This window comes from Schistocerca nitens, chromosome 3 (genome assembly GCF_023898315.1).
Source record: "Schistocerca nitens isolate TAMUIC-IGC-003100 chromosome 3, iqSchNite1.1, whole genome shotgun sequence".
NCBI classification, from domain to species: Eukaryota; Metazoa; Arthropoda; class Insecta; order Orthoptera; family Acrididae; genus Schistocerca; species Schistocerca nitens.
The window spans coordinates 67,336,436-67,357,585 of record NC_064616.1 but is presented as its reverse complement, the minus strand read 5'-3'; the positions used below and the strand labels follow the sequence as shown (position 1 = coordinate 67,357,585).

Here is a 21,150-nt window from a genome sequence, read left to right as displayed (position 1 = left end):
GGTCTGCAAACATTTCAAAAAATGTTTGAGAATTTGACACCAGTGAATAAATAAAAGTGTACAAAAACATGGCATTAATAATTCCTGTTATTAATAAATAAAAAATAATAATTACATTTTATCAACATTTATGATGGAATAAATTCACTGGTGTTGGTTGTTCATTGTCTTAGTGGGTAATTTAACATCAACTGTTACGATAAATGGTGACATATAGAAATACACATTTGGTCCTATTATTTTCCAACATCAGGACAAATAAACTAATTTCTAGATTAACAAATTATTTCAGTACTTACCCAGGCCAACCTTCAAATGTAGATACAGTAAAAAGTGTGAGCATGGCTTTAGCAACATCATCAAAATGAAACCGATTTCTTTCCCACACTCTGGTTTCCACTTTTGGTTGATTAATGTCACCATCTTCAAAAACTAAGAATGTGCCTCTGTATGCAGAAAAGAAAAATAAAGAGTCACATGAAAAAAAGTCACAAGGAAAAAAAAACAGAAGAAATATAAAATTTAATTGCCATATTTACAAACAAAATGAAAGAACTAAACCAATTAACACCTTAAATACATTTAAAATCAGAATATAATGCCACATTTATGATGATCTGTAATGTATTCTGTGGTGAAAATACTCACTGACATTCATCCTTGGTCATCTTTGAGCCATCTGTGCATGAAAAGAATTTACCCTGGAATTCAGAATCAGTATGATGTCAGGTTACTTATTGACAGTAATTATGTGATGCATGTATGATACATTTCTTTTTCAGATATTGTAAAAAGAAAGGTAATTCATGAAGTTAAAATGTGTAACAAACTTTTAGAGACTACACCTATTTAAAATTATGCATAAAAAAAATGAAACTATAGTACTTTTGTTATTTCTGTCATTGGAACTGGCTTTGAACTTACAAATATTTCATAATTTGAAGGATAACAAAAACAAGGGGGCATATAAACATCACACACAAAATTATGAAAATGGTGCACTTTTTAAAAAAAAATATGTTCCCTGAATTCTATTTGCTAACTTGTTCACATTGCAGTAAGATGGTGTCAGCGAGGGATGTAAACTCTACCAAACCAGTGAATAAGGTCAGATAATATTTTGCATGTGCATAATTGGGGATCATGTTAAAACACTAGAGCAGAACAGAAGTGGGCAGTTAACAAATGACACCTTCCACCACATTAAAAGAATCAGTACCATAGCACTAAGATTTAAGTCTTTATCCTTTGTGGTTGTCTTTTGCATACATCTTTGCCTGTTATTACAATAAGAGTAATCTGTTGTGCTAGCAGTGGTGGTGATTATGGTTGCTGTGGCAACAATGCCAATTTTCTAAGTACACAATGATCATTCATTATATATCATAAGAATGGATGAAATGCCATATTTAATAAAAAGGAAAAAGAAAATGTAAATTTTGACTCTTTTAACAGAAAAATAATCCACTTATCACGATAACATATTATCAGTGCATGATTAGTAATTTGCATGAAGTAATAAGAACTTTCAAAAATCCAGAGTAATAAGTATTCAAGAAAAGGCGCAACACCTGCTATTTACCCTACACTTGAAGTTGCAGATGATTAATATAACTCAGTTAATTTAGTTTTTACATGTTTATTTTTGTTCTTTAAAAACAGTAATAGAGTGTTTTCAGGTCCAAAATAACTGATTTTTTGTGACGCATGATATGTAGACTGAATGAGGGGGATGAGGAAATTCCAGGTGTAGGAAAACTGAATTAGAAAGACTGGGAAAAATGAAAGAGGAAGTTTAAAATGACTCGAGTGAAATAACTGTGGAAGAATTGCAAGAAACTCTTATATGAAGGTATAGGAAAAAGGGGGTGGGGGGTGGTTATGAGGGATGCAGCCAGTGTTACATGAAAGAATACTGGAACATACTGGTATAAAGATGTGGGAGAATACAAACTGCAAAGTGAAAGTGTACAGTATGAAATGTAAATAGAGGTTAACTCAAGGAAGGGGAAAGTAGGAATTTGGATAGGAGTACAAACAAGATGTTTCTAGTTGTGAAGCAAACCAGTTCTGAACGTACAAAAGGACTTCCCACACATTCACACAATCCCTGATTCAATGTGGATATTTGTTCTTTTTATAGAGGTTATTAGCTCTTGTTCACTACCAGTACCCCTACTATCTAACTAAAGTTAAAATTCAGAAACCCAGAGTCTCTGAATATACAACTGCCACCAACTACAGTGTCCCCACAGAAATTGCTCCCTTCCTGGAGAATCACAATATTCTAGTTATAATGCAAAACAAAAACTGTCCTTAAATATCATCTTATTCACCATTATCCATTTAGTTGACCATCTCAGCAATCTATCACCACCACATGGCACTTGGTCTGTGACAATTCACATTATGCCCTTTTATATAACGATTTCCCTGTTCATGGTTTTGCTGTAGCTGACCCTCATTCACTTCATTTCTCAGTCTCTCTGAAGAGACTACCTACTTCCTTATTACTGACTATATTTTCACCTAATATGTCAAACCTTTTTAAAGAGTAGATCTTGTCACACAGAGGTATCTGTATGATAGCAACATATACTAATAATTTAAGGATTCTGTAAAGAGTGACTTTCTTTCTCTCCACTGTCATAAAATCATATTGCATTACAAATATAGTGAAACTGCAATATCTACACACTGGATCACTTTAAAAATTGATTTACGCAATCGGTATTTATTTTCACTTTCTCTTTATTTTGCTTTAGCAACTGCTATCAAACCACTTACCTGAAATCATATTCACTCTCTCTAATGGAGTGGATGCATAGGACATATCTAACCACAAATCACAGGAGGTTCACCCACAGCATATGTTCTCCAGTAGGGATAAAAATCATCAACACAAGGAACACATTCCCATACCACTGACCACAATAACTTCTTACTCTATAACTACACATGCTTCTTATTCACCATCAAATGTCAAATGTAGCACCATTCACAGGACCTGTCATATCAGTATATATAAAAAACACTTTTCTTAACCCCCCTCCCCAAAAAAGTTCACATATTTGCTGTATACTTTCAGAGGACTCCTTTGCTTCTGTACTGTTTGACATATCTTTCCTTTCTTTTTTCCTCCTCCTAATGGTACACCGTTTTCCCTTTTCTACTGGGTGGAGTAGAAGAGCTGCTTCATTTAAACTTTTCAATGCATTTCAATATTTTTCATATAACACCTTCTCAATTAATGCCTGAACTCTTACATGCCATAGAACCTGATACTGCACGTTTTCGACCTCACATTTCCCACTCCAAGGTATTACATAAAAACGTACATCACAACTTTCCTTCCATTGTGATGGAAGAGCAGAAACAGAATTTCTGACATACACTCACAGACTTTCTGAAAAAAATTGGATTAATCCAACAATCAGTGTTTTCATATGTGTTTACTAGCCTGTTCACCCTGCTGCTAATTTATTACTGGATTTTCGTTGAGGTTTATAGCCTATAATTCTTATTAATTGTTTGAGAAACACTACTAAGGAAAACTGGATTAAGCATTATAGTATACACCAAAGGTACATTAGTATGCATTCATGCTAATCATAGCACTGTAGAACAAGACAGTCAATAACTGCTACAACCAATGAAGCTGTGCATTATACTGTGTAAGTGCTTTACTAACAGTAAGAGACATTTTGTAAAATCCAAGAAACATTCTCCCCCAATTTATAACTCTGGAAATAATTTTGTGTAGATACATAACAAAACTGAGAAACAGTCACCTAACAACATACTACACTTCATTATCTCAGAAGATGAGTTTAGTATCTGCACAGGTGTGACAATGGTGCCTCTTTACATTGTCAGCAAGAGTGTTTCACAGGCTGACAGTGGCTCAATAACAAACCAGGCAGCAGAAATGAACTCACCGTGTGAGTCAATCTACGGGAAGCAGCCCATCTGAACCCACGCAGTGAAGTGCAAGGCAATAAACTTGGCATGCGGATGACACAGTCATCTAACAATTAAGAACAAGACAGCAATACTCAGCATGAGGTCTGTGGTGGCTGAGCCAGTGTGAGCACTGCCTGCTCCCATTACTGCTGCCCGCAAATAAACACTTTCATCAGTATGTCTGCCCATACTACAAGATGCATGTGCCCTCTGTGACACATTTCCACCACTCCACTGCTGTGATTCTTAAAATTTTCCCAGTGTAAAGAGTATTCCATGAAGCTTTGGAATTCAAAGCGGATAGTGTTGACTTCCTCTCACAATATTTCAGATGACAACCATTCAGTCATCTTCAGGTGAGTGATTTTCACTGGAGGTAGCTACTTCATGTCACTACCTTAATACCAAAAATAGGTATGAAGACGCCTGTGCAAAGGCAGCTGCTACACGAGCAGCCTCTGTCGAGCTACGATCTCTCTTTGAATACTACTCCACATGTAGGCACATGCGTAATGTGATACTACGTGAGTGTGCTCTGTCAGAATTCGTGCTCACTGAATTAAAATTCAGATGTAAAAATTAAATGTCATAAGATGTGTCATTGATCATAAAATGTTTTCTTTTTGAAAGCATTAAATAAATCACTGGGTCCCATGCCTTATCGAGTTGAAAACAGCCATCACGAATTATAAGATCAATGGAAGTGGAGAAGGGCAGTTGTCTGCTATTTCTGGACATTTGGGTCAGATGGAAGTGGATGGACCATTGAGGCATTCTGTTTACCATGAGCTTGCTCTCTCTCTCTCTCTCTCTCTCTCTCTCTCTCTCTCTCTCTCTCTCTCACACACACACACACACACACACACACACACACACACAAAAACAGTATTTCCAGGCATCTAGCTGCCACCGCCCATCACAAACTTCGAACACTGGCGCACTTGGCACATGTTGTGTCTGATGGAGACAGCCTTGCAAAGGAGCTGGAACACCTACAATCAATGTTCAAAGATAACTGACATTCTCCACATCAGATCAGCACAGCTTTAAGGAATAAGAAACATGAACAACCACAAGAGCAACAGGAGAAGGTGCAATTTAAATCCAGGTTGTTCCTCCCAAAAATGTGCAATATTTCATCAAAATTAGGCAGAATCTTAAGGAAACATCATGTCAAAGTAATCTTTCACCAACTTACAAAGATTTTTGCTCATCTCGGATCAGCAAAACAATCTTGGATTGTGGAATGCTGGAATCTACAGAATACCTTGTCAGTGTGGCAAAGACAACATTGGTCAGACAACACAGCGTGAGAAAGATGCATTGAACATGATTACCACAAGCACCTTTCACATTCCAGTAAGTCAGCTATAGTGGAGCATCTATCTCCCCAGGACATTCCATGGATTACCCTGCCACAGAAATCTTCACCTCAACAAGATTCTTCTTGGATTCAGTTATTAATGAATCAGTAGAAATGCATTTAGCACAAGGTCTTATTACTTTTGATGGTGGTTTTCAACTGGATAATGTGTGGGACCCAGTGATTTCTTTAATTTCTTCAAAAAGAGAACACTTTATAACCAATGACACACCTAGCGACATTTAATTTCATTAATTTTAACATCTGAATTTTAACTCAGTGAATGCACATTCAGACAGAGAGTGCTCATGTAATATAACATTATGTATGCACCTGGATGTCATAGATGGATCAGTATCTGAAGACAGTGTGTAAGTTTACAAAGGTCACTCATTTAGCGACTGCCTTTGGGCTTGCGTCTTTGCACCAACTTTTTGTATAAAGGTAGTGACATGAACTAGCGATCTCCATTGAAAAACACTCACCTGAAGATGGCTAAATGGTTGTCAACTGAAATATTGTGGCAGGTAGTTGAAATTATCTGGCTGCAATACTCCTGCCAGTTTATCTGCCTCTGTCACAGTGTCTGCTGGCAGGGATGGTACAATCAGTACACAAGATGAGAAATATAAAAAAAGGGTAAGTAAACACAAATTTGAGGTAGTTAATCCCAGGAGATAATGTACAGAAAGGCTCACTTAAGTTGTTCACCTCAAATATTTCTAGGACCTTCAGCTATCTTAATTCTGTTTTCTCCCAGATGAATTGCAAGAAAATCCTCATCAAACAACAGAGAGTCTTTTTTCATAACTATATTAATTACAGACATAATCATATCATTTTTTTTTTCAAATGGATCTATAGTAATTTTTGCTGCTAGTATTGCAGTTCTAAAAGAGATGAATTGAAAGGTATTAAACTCTTCAGAATCCGATAATTAGTTAATTGAGTATTTTTCTGTTCTGAACATGAAACTGATTGTTGTTTCTTGCAGACATTCAAAATTTCATACCCAATAAGAAAATAAGTCAGGTCAGATAAGGAAGAAACAGAGAGTTTCACCACCGTGATAACTGTATACATAGATCACAAAGAAAATGTAGCCTTCATTCTGTCTGTGTTGTTCATCTGTGTCAAGTGCTGGTTAGGTTGAAAAAATAAATGTATCTTGCAAAGTACGAGAAATGAGATATTCTATTCCTTCCTAGAGAATTGACAAGGAACATGAAGAGAACAGCTGAGTCGTATCCACAAAGATATTCTGACACTGTGCCCAACAAGAAGGTCAATTCATCAAATGTACAAAAAATTGTTACTGAAAGGGCATTGGAATACTGTGAAGAGGGTAAGGAACAAGACTGGTACAAGCAGAGCAAATGAAATAGATGTTTTGGCAGCTGATGCACATAGTCCACTTATTAAAAATGGTTCAAATGGCTCTGAGCACTATGGGACTCAACTGCTGAGGTCATTAGTCCCCTAGAACTTAGAACTAGTTAAACCTAACTAACCTAAGGACATCACAAACATCCATGCCCAAGGCAGGATTCGAACCTGCAGGATTCGAACCTGCGACCGTAGCGGTCTTGCGGTTCCAGACTGCAGTGCCTTTAATCGCACGGCCACTTCGGCCGGCTAGTCCACTTATTAGTTCCAGGGAAATTGTGAGTGTCTCTGGAATAAGTCATCCCAATATTGTTCACATTTTACATGCAAAAAGGTTCCATCAGTGTCATGTGACACTCATCATCAGTTTAACCACTGGGATTGCAGAATATGCATGGACTTCTGCTGCTCAGGATTTGATGCAACATCAGGGTAAAAGATTCTTTCTTCAAAGAATTCTCCTCGCTGATGAAGCCATCTTTACACATCACGGAGAGCTGAATGTATATAATATATGTTATTGGGCTGCAGATAACCTCCACTGGTTGAAGCAGTCTGAGCAACAGATGCAGCAGTGTGAGACTGTTTGGTGCATAATTGTTGGACTATATGGGATTGGTTCTTACTTCATTGAAGAAATCCACATACCACTTGAAACGTGAAGATATATGTGAGAACAGCACAGTGGGTGCTGGCTCAGTACTCACTTGTAGTTAGAAAAGGGTTCACAAGGTGCTTCATGGTTACTAGAGAAGAACATGTGAAATCATAATCAGTTAGCCTGCACATTCACCTGACTTGACACTACTGCACTTTTTTTCTCTGGAGTAAACTCAAAAATGAAGTATAGACTCTAGAGGATTTAAAACATTGCCATGTTGTAACATGTGCAATGATATCAATGGAATCTCTTCAGGCACCAACAAATGCAAATGTATATTGCAGCAGATCATGGCCATTTTGAACACTTGATGACATGCATGGAATTTTATGAAACTGTTTATGACAACATTCTCTTGTCATTTTGTTGCTGTTGCTGATATAATTTGGCTGTGTAAGTGTGTATCATGACATCAAACTCATGATGCACAGTTCTTATTTAACGATCTTTATATTTCAATTCCATATTGTACAAATCCATTCAGTTTTTGATGAGCACCTTTCTGTCATGCTTCTGGCACAAAAGAAGACAGAAGTGTTACAATAGTTGACTGATGAGTCATCCTTAGATGCCATGTCCTATGCTTACCAGTTGGTATACCAGCCCATTTCCATTTTTGTAAGACTCCCTTAGCTGTGTAAAGCTGGAGCACCAGTATTAGCCTGACATGGCAGTTCTGTATAAAAATATGGATTTCTGCATAAGACAGCAGTTGTTCAAAATAGATAAATCCTCAGTTGTAACCATTGTTATTACTCCGAAACTAGTGATCAGATTTTGAAGAGTGAAACACCATTTAATTCATCTCTCTTAGAACAATGATATAAATAGCATAAATTACTATAGTTCCATTAGAAAAAGCAAAGATATCTCTGAAATTAATATAGCTACAAAAACAGGCAACATCATTTTAGTAAGGACTTTTGAAATGGAATTATAGAATCTTAAATGGATTAGGAAATATTTGAGGTGAAAAATTTAAATGAATCACCTTGTAAATAAGGGTGATCATACTACACTTCTCACTGAGCCACGTGCTGTGGTGGTTACCACACTGAACTCGCATTCAGGACGACGACGGTTCAAACCCGCATCTGGCCATCCTGATTTAGGTTTTCCCTGAATTTTTTCAGGCAAATGCTGGGATGGTTCCTTTGAAAGGGCATGGACAATTTCCTTCCCCATCCTTCCCTAATACGATGGGACCAATGATCTCGCTGTTTTGTCCCCTCCGCCAGATTAACCAACCAGTCAACTACACTTCTTATCTTCAACATACTTAAGCTGTCTGATACAGGCAATGAATGAATATAGTCAGACTGTATGAAATCTTGGTTATTTTGTTAACCTTTCATAAAAATTTAATCTAGTTTATTTTATGGGAGTTTTGCACACAATTAGAATGACATGAAATAATTTGTGTAAATGTGTGCCAGTTTCTTTTTAATTAATTTATGAAAAATAGTAACAACAATAGAGGCTCTGAGTGGAAGATTCAACATCTCTAAATTTTTTCTCCAAAATGAATTACATTCTGCCAGAACTCCCTGTATCACAACAATACCTTTTACTTATTCCTCCTGCCTACACCACTGCTACGCTGTATACAATTATGGCCTGTGATTAAAATAAATCAAACCATTGCTGGTAATACAAATAAATGAATGACTGAATGCCTCAGATCAGTTCTCCAATTGACAGGTCATGGGTGTGATAATATTTAAAGTTGTCAGAAATAGTGTCATATTTTAACCAGAATAAAGTCCAAATGTGAAAGCAGGGTCATCAATGAAGTACAACACTCAGCACTGAAAGCATGTTTTATTGTAAACACCAATGTACAACAGAACAGAACTGAAGTCCTGGATGCAGAGTGTAGCTATTCATACAAATATTGAATATTCCAAAATGAGCAAACATTACAAAAATTTGAAATTTCAAGAACCTTCTGGAACAGAAAAACACTAAACAACATATAATAGTATGATTCACATTTGAGCTGACAACCCATAACACACACTACAGTGACATTAACTGCTACCCATGCAGCATACAGCACAACTTGTGGCAATACTGAACACATATCTGTTCATATATATTTTTCTTTCTTTCTTTCTTTCTTTTTCTTAAGTTAAATTAATGTGTTTTCCATGTTCTGTGTTGGAAACTGTATACACTGTATTTTGTTGCAGTGACAATCAGTTCTCTTTATGTTATGAGCTGTAGATTCCCACTGACCTACTTGCCAAGAAAAGCAATGAACCTAGAAGTTGCACATAAGTATTGTAACTGGACACTTTTCTATACCAACTTGTTTATCCCTGTGTTGCAGCTGTTGACTGCAGTGGACAGCTGTTAATGTCACTTCTTTGGTGTTTTTAATCAGTCCTGAGGTGGCAAATCATTGCCCCATAGTCTCTATACTTCTCTCATGTCTCCCCTGATCCTCCTCAGCCAAATGAGTCTCCTCCATGGATGTTGACCTCCATCTCTCTGAAGGCTACACCCAAACTTTTATCCATGTCACAGTATGAAGCACCTCCATCATCATTCAATACCATTCCAGACTGGAACAACTGAATCATATCCTTAGTCAAGATTTGACTACTTATCATTCCCAGAAATGAGAAACATCCTATCCACAATCCTTGGCACAATTCGCAAAGCAATACACCGCCATCCCCTTACATACACAATAACCTAGTCCACCTTCACGTCACATCTTTTCACAACCATTTGCCACATGGATCACATGTATATGGAAGGCCAGGTGCAAGACCTGTGCTAATACACTCACACAGCACATCCTACTCCAGCTGTGTTACAGGCTTATCCTGCCGTATCAGAGAAAGGGCCTGCTACAATTCCTGCACAGAATTTTATGTGGGCATCACCACCAACCAGATGTCCACCTGAATAATTTGCCACTGCCAAATTGGGGTTTAGAACAGAGTTCACCACCCTGTGCCAGAACATGTTGGTGAGCTCAGCATGCTTGATTTCGATGGCTACTTCATAACCTGCGCAATTTGGATCCTTCGTTCAAACACCAGATTCTCTGAATTATGTAGATTGGAGTTGTCCTTCAATCCTATAATCCTCCTGGCCTCAATTTCAACTAGGTCCTCCCTCACATCCACCTATATCCCCACTCCAACACCTTAACTCCACACATCCTGCACTCACACCCTCTTCTTCACAGCATCCCTGTTGCTCTGTTCTATCTGCCTCCCTCACATCATTGTGCACTTCCCACAGCTCCCTCTGGCTGCTACAGTCCCACATTCCTATTACTTGCACATGCTACCTCTCCCTCCCATTCATTAGCCACCCACCGCCAACTGTCCCTCCAAACTTTCCATCGCCTTTCACCACTCACACAGACCATCCAACACAACCCCTCACTCCAGCTGAGTTGCAGTGCCAGCACAATGTAGTCAGGCATTAAACTTACCAATGAAGTACCTTCTCAAGCAAATACTGCCCCCTTAAATGATTGCAGGAATGTCATACAAAACTGGCTGAAAAATGATACATTTTATGCAGTTGAGGAATTTCTGGACTGTACAAAGGAAGACCTTACATTTTGACTCTTGTTGTTTGTAAATTTGTATGTTAACTAGTACAGCACACTTTTATTGCTATTGTTACTATTGTGTTTAACAGTTACCTAGAATATGTTGAGTGTTGCCTTATTATTGTGTTCAGTGTTACCATATTATTTTGTTTTCCATATTATGATGTATAATTTACTTTGTACAAATTACGACAGCATTGACAGCATGAATTTTGCTTCGTGATGGATGAATAAATTGCAAAATTGTGCTGATTAATTATGAGGACTTTTTTTGCAGTAATAACATGTGAATAAGACTTAACAAATGCTACCTAAATTACACTTTGCAATTTATAAATGAAAGGAAGTCCAATGAATCATTCATTATTCTCTTTCTCATGCAGAGAAAGGTGATACATTATGTAATCTCTCATAAGAAGCAGTTGAAACATTTACCAATATAAGTAATATTCAATGTGTGTAATGAGCTGTTGTGTGTGCTAATCGACTCATATAGAATCACCAATGAAACATCAAAACAAAGAACTGAAAGGTAGTGTCGAGTTTACTCTGAATTTTAATCTGTATTTCATTTTAAATTCAGAAAACTAAAATAAATTTTCGTATCTTACAAAATGAAATTTGTAACCTACTCATACATGTCACTACTTAAATATTGATTTACAAACAACAAATGGAAGAAAGATAGAATAAACCATGTCTGTATTGATGCATAGCAGAAAATGTCTTACAGACAGGAATAAATATAAAAAGCTATATACAAAACAATGTTAGTAAACAGATGAAAATTTCTGTAGCTTCCAAGATTTTAATAAATCAATGAATGAAAGAAAAACTAAGCCTGTTGCGCTCAGCAAGTAATAAGAGGTATCTGAAATGAAATTTCACAGCAGAACAGTCTCTATTTGTGTGTAAAGCCATTTATCATTTGGTATTCTATTATTTATATTTGGGTATAGTTATACTGAATGGTCAAACAAAGATTGACAAATTTAATTCACTTGGATAGGGCGTGGAAGTTAAATTGGCCTGAAAGTAGGTTTTGCCTTTCACAGTTGTTTATTGAATATTAATTAATTAATGGGTGTTGTATTTTTTTATTAAAGAGCTCCTAAAAATGTTCAATGTAACCATTCCATTTCTCAGTTATGAACAGCATTTTGGTCCAGAAATGCAAACACAATCATTTCATATGTTCTCTATCCATTTCCTACCATGGCTGCATTGAGGGGTGCTACATTTGAATGACTGCACATGGAAGATCTCTTGATGATGATCCAAACTTAATACTTCCATAAATATAGACTAAGGTTTACTGAGGGTTCAAATTTCCTTGATAAAAGCATGTTGGCATTGTCAGAATGCCACTTGTGCACCAAGTGGCTCTTTGTGTGTAAGAATTCTAACTAGGTGGAAAATATATGGTTTTCTAGAAGCTACAGTTTTCATTCATTACTTCACTACTATTGAGTACACTTACTTTGGTAATATTTTACTTTTATTTATTTTAATGAGGCAACATGGTGTCAGTATGATGCCAAGCACATGGAAACAAGTTGGAAAAATTTTCCTCATCAGCACATCATTTGGAAAATAAGCTATTTGTTACTCTTATGCTTCAGTGGTGACTTCACAGCCACCATAAATCACAGAGTGCGATCAAGGCTGTTTTTAGACATTATTCTGTGGAAGCATTTGTTATTATGGGGACACCCATTTCAGATCAGTTCTGAAGAATATACCACTGTAATATAGACATTGTGGCACATGGGCTTCCTTTTCCATAAAATATCTTCAGTAACCTTTCTTTTATATTTGATTGTGCAGCATGAGTAATGAATTTAAAATGTCTTCCATAATCTCCTCTTCACTGTCGATGATATTACATTGAAATTATGCTCTTGGTACTCAAAAAACTGAGACCCCAGTACATAGGTTAGCTTGAAATTTTTTTAGTGCCTGTGCCCTTGTTTATTGTATTTGGATAATATCAGAGTTTCCAGGGCATACGGTAGTTTTAACCTTATGATCATATAAGGTCAAATCATCTTTTATAATGCACGTATAAAATGTACACTACCAAGGAACACTTAAATCTCCGTTGGTGCCTCCTTCTTGTGCGGGTCATAGTAAAGGATGCTTGAGAGCATTTTTTTAAAAAAATGATCTACTATAATTTTAAATAGGGCTGAGCCACAAATAGTTCTTTAAAAAAAATCATGAAATATTTCTCAAGACTTCTCCAGCTTACATAACGATTTGTGCACTGTATCCATTTCATTGGCGCAGCATTTATTTGAATGATCATATCCATATGATGGACAGTACAGTGAGAAGTGGTCTCTTAGGTAATGTATAAGAAGGTATACATGGCTTTAGGTGTTCTTCAGTAATCTTCTGAAACCAAGAAAAAAAATCCTCATCTCACTGATGTATAGAAGGAGTTAAGAAATGAACAGTGTTTCTAGGTAACAAAATATTTAAACAAGAAACCACCTACAACGTACAAGATAATCACTGGTGATGATTGACACAATAATGTCCAAATAGCTAAGAAAAATCAAAGACTGTGAGCATATTTGCTTAATGCAGTACCAAATGGATTACTAGACCGCATAATGCTCAATCACAATACAGCTGACATTAAGTAGTGTGCAAGTGATTTAATCTGCAAACCTCAGAACCTGATGATACACATTTCAGAAGAAGCAACAAAACAGGAAAATCTCATCAACAAAAGATATAATGTAGGATATGATTAGCCTTCCTGCCACACATACAAGACAGAAATAAATTTCCCAACTATAAAGTGATTCAAGAACTCAATTGGCTGTCTATCTCACTTCCGGTGAAGATGTGAGGAAAGGTTTGCAAGACTTCTTCATGGCAAGTGTCATTATCATTTCTGAAGAGGAAGTGTAGACCAAATGTACCAATGAAAAGTTAAGAATGTGCTTTCTGTATCTCATCTCTTTATCTATGGGAACTGATAGTATTCCAGCAATCATCAGTACAGAAGTAAATGTCTGTAAACCCGTGACGCTTTTCCACATTAGATTCTCTCTCCTCAATAAAAGCCTGAAGCTCACACTAGTGTTGAAAGTACTGGAAGTAACAATTTTTCCTTGGTTTCTAACTTTTTAATGTGTTTTTTCTATTAAGTTTTTTTTTTCCTTTTCTTCGCCATACCTTGTGTGTACGAAAAGACAGAGATTAACAAATTATTTGAGTGAAGTCTATGAACCATAATAGGAATTTTGGAATAATGAGTTTCCTTTTTAGTGACAGTAGGGTTATAATATGATATTCATCTACTGACCTTTGTTTCTTACATTTTTGTGCTCTCAACCCATACACAGAATTCCAAACAGAATGGATGTCCAAGTGATTTACACAAACATATGGTCAACCAATACACTATTTACTCTTGACAAGCAGGTCCTTCATGATTACAGCAATTTAGTTTTTCCCTTGTGATGCTGAGACCATATGGTGATAGTTCTGATAATGAAAGTGAAAATTCAGGTTAGATGTTAATGGGAATGACTTCTGCTTTAATAAGTTCAAACATTAGCAAATCATAGAAGATACTGATAAACTTAACTTTTTCTCTAGCTGACCTTTTATATCATTAATTTCTGTCTTGCATTCATATTACTTAAATGCAATAACCATCAGTTCATTGCACATTGCCAACAACCTTGTAAGAATGAAGAGTATTGTGTAGTTCAGGCAAGTTTCTTGGGTGTAAGCATGACAAAATGAACACAGTTACAAGTTCTTTTCTGATAGCAGCCTATCATCTAATCCTTAAAGGTCTTTTTTATCATAGAAATTTGTTATCATAATCAAAAACCTATTCTGGTATACCCTAAATATTTTTTTAATTTCTTTCACAATTTGAAATAGAACTGTTCAAGAACGATTTATTACCAGACTCCTTTCACTGTGAGGGCATCTGTTCTCACTAACTGCCCATTCATATATTACTACTTCAAGTTTTGTATTGTAAGGTTTTTGGGGTTCATTTGAATCCTATGAAATGTTAGTGAATTTTAAAGACCACTAAAATAAAATCCAGAATGCTGAGTAAACCTAATAGAAATAAAGTACAAGAGGCACACCCAAAGTTGCACACGAGTAATGGTTAGCTTCAACAACTGTATATTACTTAACACAAGAACAGCAGAGTTTCAGACATTCCTAAAATGGTAAAAAGGGGTCAGTTAGACCCTGCATACAATATCTTCATATTTGACTTTATCAAGAATTTTACTTCAGTGTATGCTAATCCATACCTTTTTGTGAATTATAACAATAATTATTTAACATGCTAATTAATATATTACTTACTCATTACAACCAATTTATCGTTGCTAACAAGTTTCATAAACATTAGACTTTCATACATTACAATCTTCTAGATACATTAAGTATATATGGTCCATATTACACTCACATGTATTCTGCATTTGCTTTGTTGCAACTTTTACTCGTCAGTGGAATCTGCTACATTCAGTTAGCACACATTATTTCTGCTTAATGTGCACACTTTCTACACACAGCTTTGTAGCACTTTACACAGTTGTCACTGGTCTTGTTGCCTTTGCAGAGCCTGATTTGGCACTCCTCCCACTTTCTACATGATTTTGGTCCCCTTTCCTCTTTTTCTCTGTTTCTTACTGCTCTTTTCTTCCCTTAAGTTAATTCGCCAGCTGGAGTATGAACTTCTTCCTTCCATTTTCTTCTCCTGTACAATTTTGTAGATGACCAATACATTTATTGCCACCATGTCCAATATGTTGTAGAAGACATGCAGTGGCCATCTCCTATACCCAACATTTGTAGTACATTTATCAGTAATTTCATCAACCATACCCAAATCATATACACATCAAAAAAGTTCTGCATCACCCCGGTTCCCAGAACTCCTGAAGATAGACATTGACTGTGGAAATTGTATCACAGACACAGTCACCTTGACTGTTTAGAGATGTCACTAAACCCACCCAAAGATGTAAACAACCATGCATGAGCAGAGCTTATTAGATGGAGGGGGTCCAACAGTCGATCAGTTCTAGTCATTCCACCAGGAAGGAGGAACATGGCTTGTGTTGTCTGTAGTTCAATCCTGTCTAGATGGTCAATACCATGGTTTGATTGGGTCTGGATTGTCACTTTGTGCCAGGAAGGGCTCTCAACGAGGGAAGTGTCCAGGCATCTCAGAGTTGTTCAGACATGGAGGAGACACAGAGAGACAGGAAATGTCTATGAAATGCCTTGTTCAGGCTACACAGGGACTACTACTGCAGTGAATAACTGCTACCTATGGATTATAGCTTGGAGGAACCCAGACAGCAACACCACCATGTTGAATAATGCTTTTTGTGTACCCACAGGACATCGTGTTACAACTCAAACTGTGCATAACAGGCTGCACAATGCGCAACTTCACTTCCGACGTTCATGGAAAGGTCCATCTTTGCAACCATGACACCATGCAGTGCAGTAGAGATGGGCCCAACAACATGCCAAATGGACTGCCCAGGATTGGCAACATGTTCTCTTCACTGATGAGTGTCACATATGCCTTCAACCAGACAATTGTCACAGACATGTTTGGAGCCAACCTGCTCAGACTGAACGCCTGACACACACTCCAGAAAGTGCAGCAAGATGGAAGTTCCCTGATGTTTTGGGGTGGCATTATGTGGGGCCGACGTACACTGCTGGTGGTCACGGAAGGTGCCGTAAAGGCTGTAAGATATATAAATGCCATCCTTCAATCGATAGTGCAATCACATCGGCAGCATATAGGCGAGGTATTCATCTTCATGGTCAATAATTTGTGCCCCCATCATGCACATCTTGTGAATGACTTACTTCAGGATAATGACATTCCTCAACTAGAGTGGCCAGCATGTTCTCCAGACATGAACCCTTTGGAACATGCCTGGGATAGATTGAAAAGTGCTGTGACGTGACCAATCAACCATGCCGAATCACCATAGAGGAGCGGGACAATATGGACCAACAGTGCCTTGATGAACTTGTGGATAGTATGCCATGACTAATACAGGCATGTATGAATGCAAGAGGACATGTTACTGGGTATTAGAGGTACCGATGTGTACAGAAATGTGGACCATCACCTCTGAAGGTCTCACTGCATGGTGGTACAACATGCAATATGTGGTTTTCATGAGCAATAACAAGGGCAGAAATGATGTTTATGTTGATCTCTGTTCCAATTTTTTGTACAGGTTCCAGAACTCTCAGAAGCGAGGTGATGCAAAACTTTTCTTTTATATGTATACTTTGTTGCCTTGTAGAATTTCATGGTTTCAGGTTTTTTCTTTCCTTCTTTGTGTACTGCTACTTCACTAGAAGAATAAAGTTTTTATTCTCCCTTGGTATTCAGTCATGGTGCAGTCTGTGTTGCCAGTCTGACACAGGATGGGTGTGGAGTGTATTTCAGCATTTGGTTTCTTTACCTCATCAGGTATTTCATGATGTATTTCATTCATTGCATCATCTAATGAAATTTTCTTTTCTTTGAGCTTATTAGCAAGTTGAGGAGACATGAAGACATTGTTTGTCATTATGTTTCTTCCTCGATTTTGAAATAGCTACATGGGATGTAGAACGTTGTACTCTCTGAATGGTTAACACTCTCTAATGTGACCTCTTTTCCAATGTATGGCAAAGTATTACTTAAATAATTTGTTGATACATCAGCAGCAATCCAAAATTTGAGACCACATTTATTAGGTTTGTTTGGCATGAACTGAGTGAACCTGAATCTTGTTTTGCTTGATAATAACTGTGATGCTGTCCTATGTGTAACTCTGGATAATATATACAATATTGCTGATAAAACAAATTGGCAATTTAACTTTAGTTTTTGGTTTATGGCAAATGTATTGTTTGGGGCACCTGTCTCTTTTGTTAAAGCATTCATAAATCACAGTAAAAATTGAAGAAAACAAGTTGTTAGTATGAATGCTTATATTAATTATTTTATTTAAGGCTTCAAAACTTCTGACATATTACTACACAATATGTAAGACATTTTATAAATCAATATTAGGAATAATTCTGTAATAATAAGAGAATGTGGTTCAGTGGATAAGTCTTCTGCTATTTTTCTGTTACTTATCACTTCACTCACCACTGGCAATAATTTGTGTAAGTGAAAAATGGTGAGGTGCATTGTCACTTGGGGCCCACGTTAAACTGTATGTCCTATTGTAACTGGGTGAGTAGGTCAACTCAAATCTCAGATGAAGGCAAGGGTTTACCACTTCCAATATGAACATGTCTAGTAAAGCACTGCAATGTTCAAATCAACCTTCATGCCGAAAAGAAAAGGAAAGAAGTTTAAGGTTCAACATCCCAGCAACTCTGAGGTCATTAGAGATGGAGCACAAGCTCAGACTGTAGCAGGGACAGAGAACGAAATCAGCCATGCCCTTTCAAAGGGACCATCCCAGCATTTGCCAGGAGTGGTGAAGGAAAATCACAAAAAGCCAAAATCTGGATGACTGGACAGTGTGCCGCTTGCTCCAGTTATTCTCACATTGTACATTAATGTCCTCCCTGATAACATAAATAAGGCTAGTTAACATTCTATTCAGTTGACACAAGTGTACTGACAACCAATATACTACACGATGCAGCCAATGAAAATCATCCTCATATAAAACCTCAGTCTGAAGCAACCAGGTCACTAACAAACGTATAGAAAACTGTACATATGAACCTCCATACAATACATAATATTACCCCTTCCTATACGGGGTAAATCACCTAAAATTTACACCTCTTTTCTTTCATGAATGGTTCAAGATTTTGTAATGAGATTTTTGGGAAAAGACAGTAGGCTGAGGGTCACGTAATTCTGTAATTGCTGCTTCTGCTCAATGTGGCACAAGACATTCTGGACAGAGTGGCCAAAAAGAATTTAGTTTTATCTTATTACCATGGGTCTATCTCCTCGCTGCATGTAATGGTGGGGCCTAGCACGAGAGCCCCACTTGGCGGTTTGCACTGCAATAGGCGATTCTGTATACCTTGCCTTTCAGTACTTGGATATTCTCATTCACTTTTGTGGAAGTTTCATTTTGAACATCATTGACTGTTACATCACCTTACTAGTCTTTTCAAGAGCTTTTGAATGCTATTAAAAAAATACACTGAAAAGCCAAAGAAACTGGTATAGGCATGCATATTCAAATACAGAGATATGTAACCAGACAGAATATGGTGCTGCCATTGGCAGCACCTATATAAAACAACAAGTGTCTGGTGCAGTTGTTAGATCAGTTACTACTGCTACAATGGGAGGTTATCAAGATTTAAATGAGTTCGAGCATGGTGTTCTAGTTGGCACATGAGTGATGGGACACAGAATCTCCAAGGTAGTGATGAAGTGGGAATTTTCCCATATGATCATTTCACAAGTGTACCGTGAATATCAAAAATCAGGTAAAACATCAAATCCCCGACATCACTGCAGCCGGAAAAAGATCCTGCAATAACGGGATCAATGATGATTGAAGAGTATTGTTCATCATGACAGAAGTGCAACCCTTCCACAAATTGCTGCAGATTTCAATGCTGGACCATCAAAAAGTGTCAGCGTGTAAGCCATTCAACGAAACATCATCAATATGGGCTTTTGGAGTCGAAGGCCACTTGTGTACCCTTGATGACTGCACGACACAAAGCTTTACACCTCGCCTGGGTCCGTCAACACTGACTTTGGACTGTTGATTACGGGAAACATGTTGCATGGTTGGGCGAGTCTCATTTCAAATTGTATCGTGCGGAATGATGTGTACGGGTATGGAGACAACCTCATGAATCCATGGACCCTGCATGTCAGCAGAGGACTGCTTGAGCTGGTGGAGGGTCCATAACGGTGTTGGAGTGATATGGGACCCCTGGTAAGTCTAGCCACGACTCTGGCAGTAAGCATCCTGTCTGATCACCTGCATCCATTCATGTCTGCTGTGCATTCTGACAGATTTTGGCAATTCCACCAGGACAATGTGACATCCCACATGTCCAGAAGGGCTAAAGGGTGGCTCCAGGAACTCTCTTCTGAGTTTAAACACTTCCCCTGGCCACCAGACTCCCCAGACATGAACATTATTAAGCATATCTAGGATGCCTTGCAACATGCTGTTCAGAAGAGATCTCCACCCCTTTGTACTCTTATGGATTTATGGACAGACCTATAGGATTCATGGTGTCAGTTCCCTCCAGCACTACTTCAGACACTAGTTGAGTCCATGACATACCGTGTTGTGGCACTTGTGTGTGCTCGTGGGGGCCCTACATGATATTAGGCAGGTGTAGCAATTTCTTTGGCTCTTCAGTGTATACAATTCCATTTTTTAAAAAAAAAATATTTACTCCAATATGTCATATGATACAAGAGTTAAAAGTATTACACCTCCAACAAAATTACACGATCTATCTACTACCATTTCCCAAAACCCTTATTCTGATATTTTGAATGATCTACAAAGTAAAAGGGATTTAAGTTTTAGGTGATTCATTCTGTATATTGATAGAAATAGCATTTCTTTGGAGTGTTCATCAGTAATACACTAAACCAATAACTTCATATAAAGATATAACCAAAACAACTCAATAAAAGTCTTTCCTACAGCAGTGAATAAGAGATGCAATGCACATATATATATATTTTAATTGGACACATAAAAAATCTACTCACCAAGTGGTGGCGGAAGAAAACACACATAAAAGTTAAGGCAGTGTGCAAGCTTTCAGAGCCAGTTGCTCCTTTTTCTGACAGAAGGGTGGAAGGGGAAGAAGAGGGATGAAGGAAATGGACTGAAAATGTTTAGGAAATGGGGACAATTAGGGGAAAGTCATCCAGAACTTCAGACAGTCTTTCCTACTTGGCCTATCCAGTAAGTCTCCCTTGACTCCTCAACTTTTGTGCGTTTTCTCCTAACAGTACTTGGTGAGTAGATTCTTTTATCTGTCCAACTATATTATATTTTCAAAAACTGATTGTTTTCGTTATATATATTTTGAAGCTTGAGTACCAAACTACATTTGAATTAAGCAACATTTATGCCTGATTTTCCAGTGAAACAGCTCTGAATCTCTCATAATTTTTAACTTGTACAAACAAGCAATGATGGTAATATCATCTAAGGAGAA

At 37.3% G+C, this 21,150-nt stretch overlaps 1 protein-coding gene across 1 annotated transcript in view; it reads right to left on the bottom strand.

Moving 5' to 3' along the window:
* The window catches only part of LOC126248026 (muscle calcium channel subunit alpha-1), a 922,345-nt gene that overhangs the window by 188,055 nt on the left and 713,140 nt on the right, over positions 1–21,150 (bottom strand). The window contains exons 24-25 of the mRNA XM_049948623.1: positions 649–701; positions 300–446 (exon numbers count right to left, since the gene is read on the bottom strand). Coding sequence (XP_049804580.1) covers positions 300–446; positions 649–701 — 200 coding nt within the window. The remainder of the gene's footprint in view (positions 1–299; positions 447–648; positions 702–21,150) is intronic.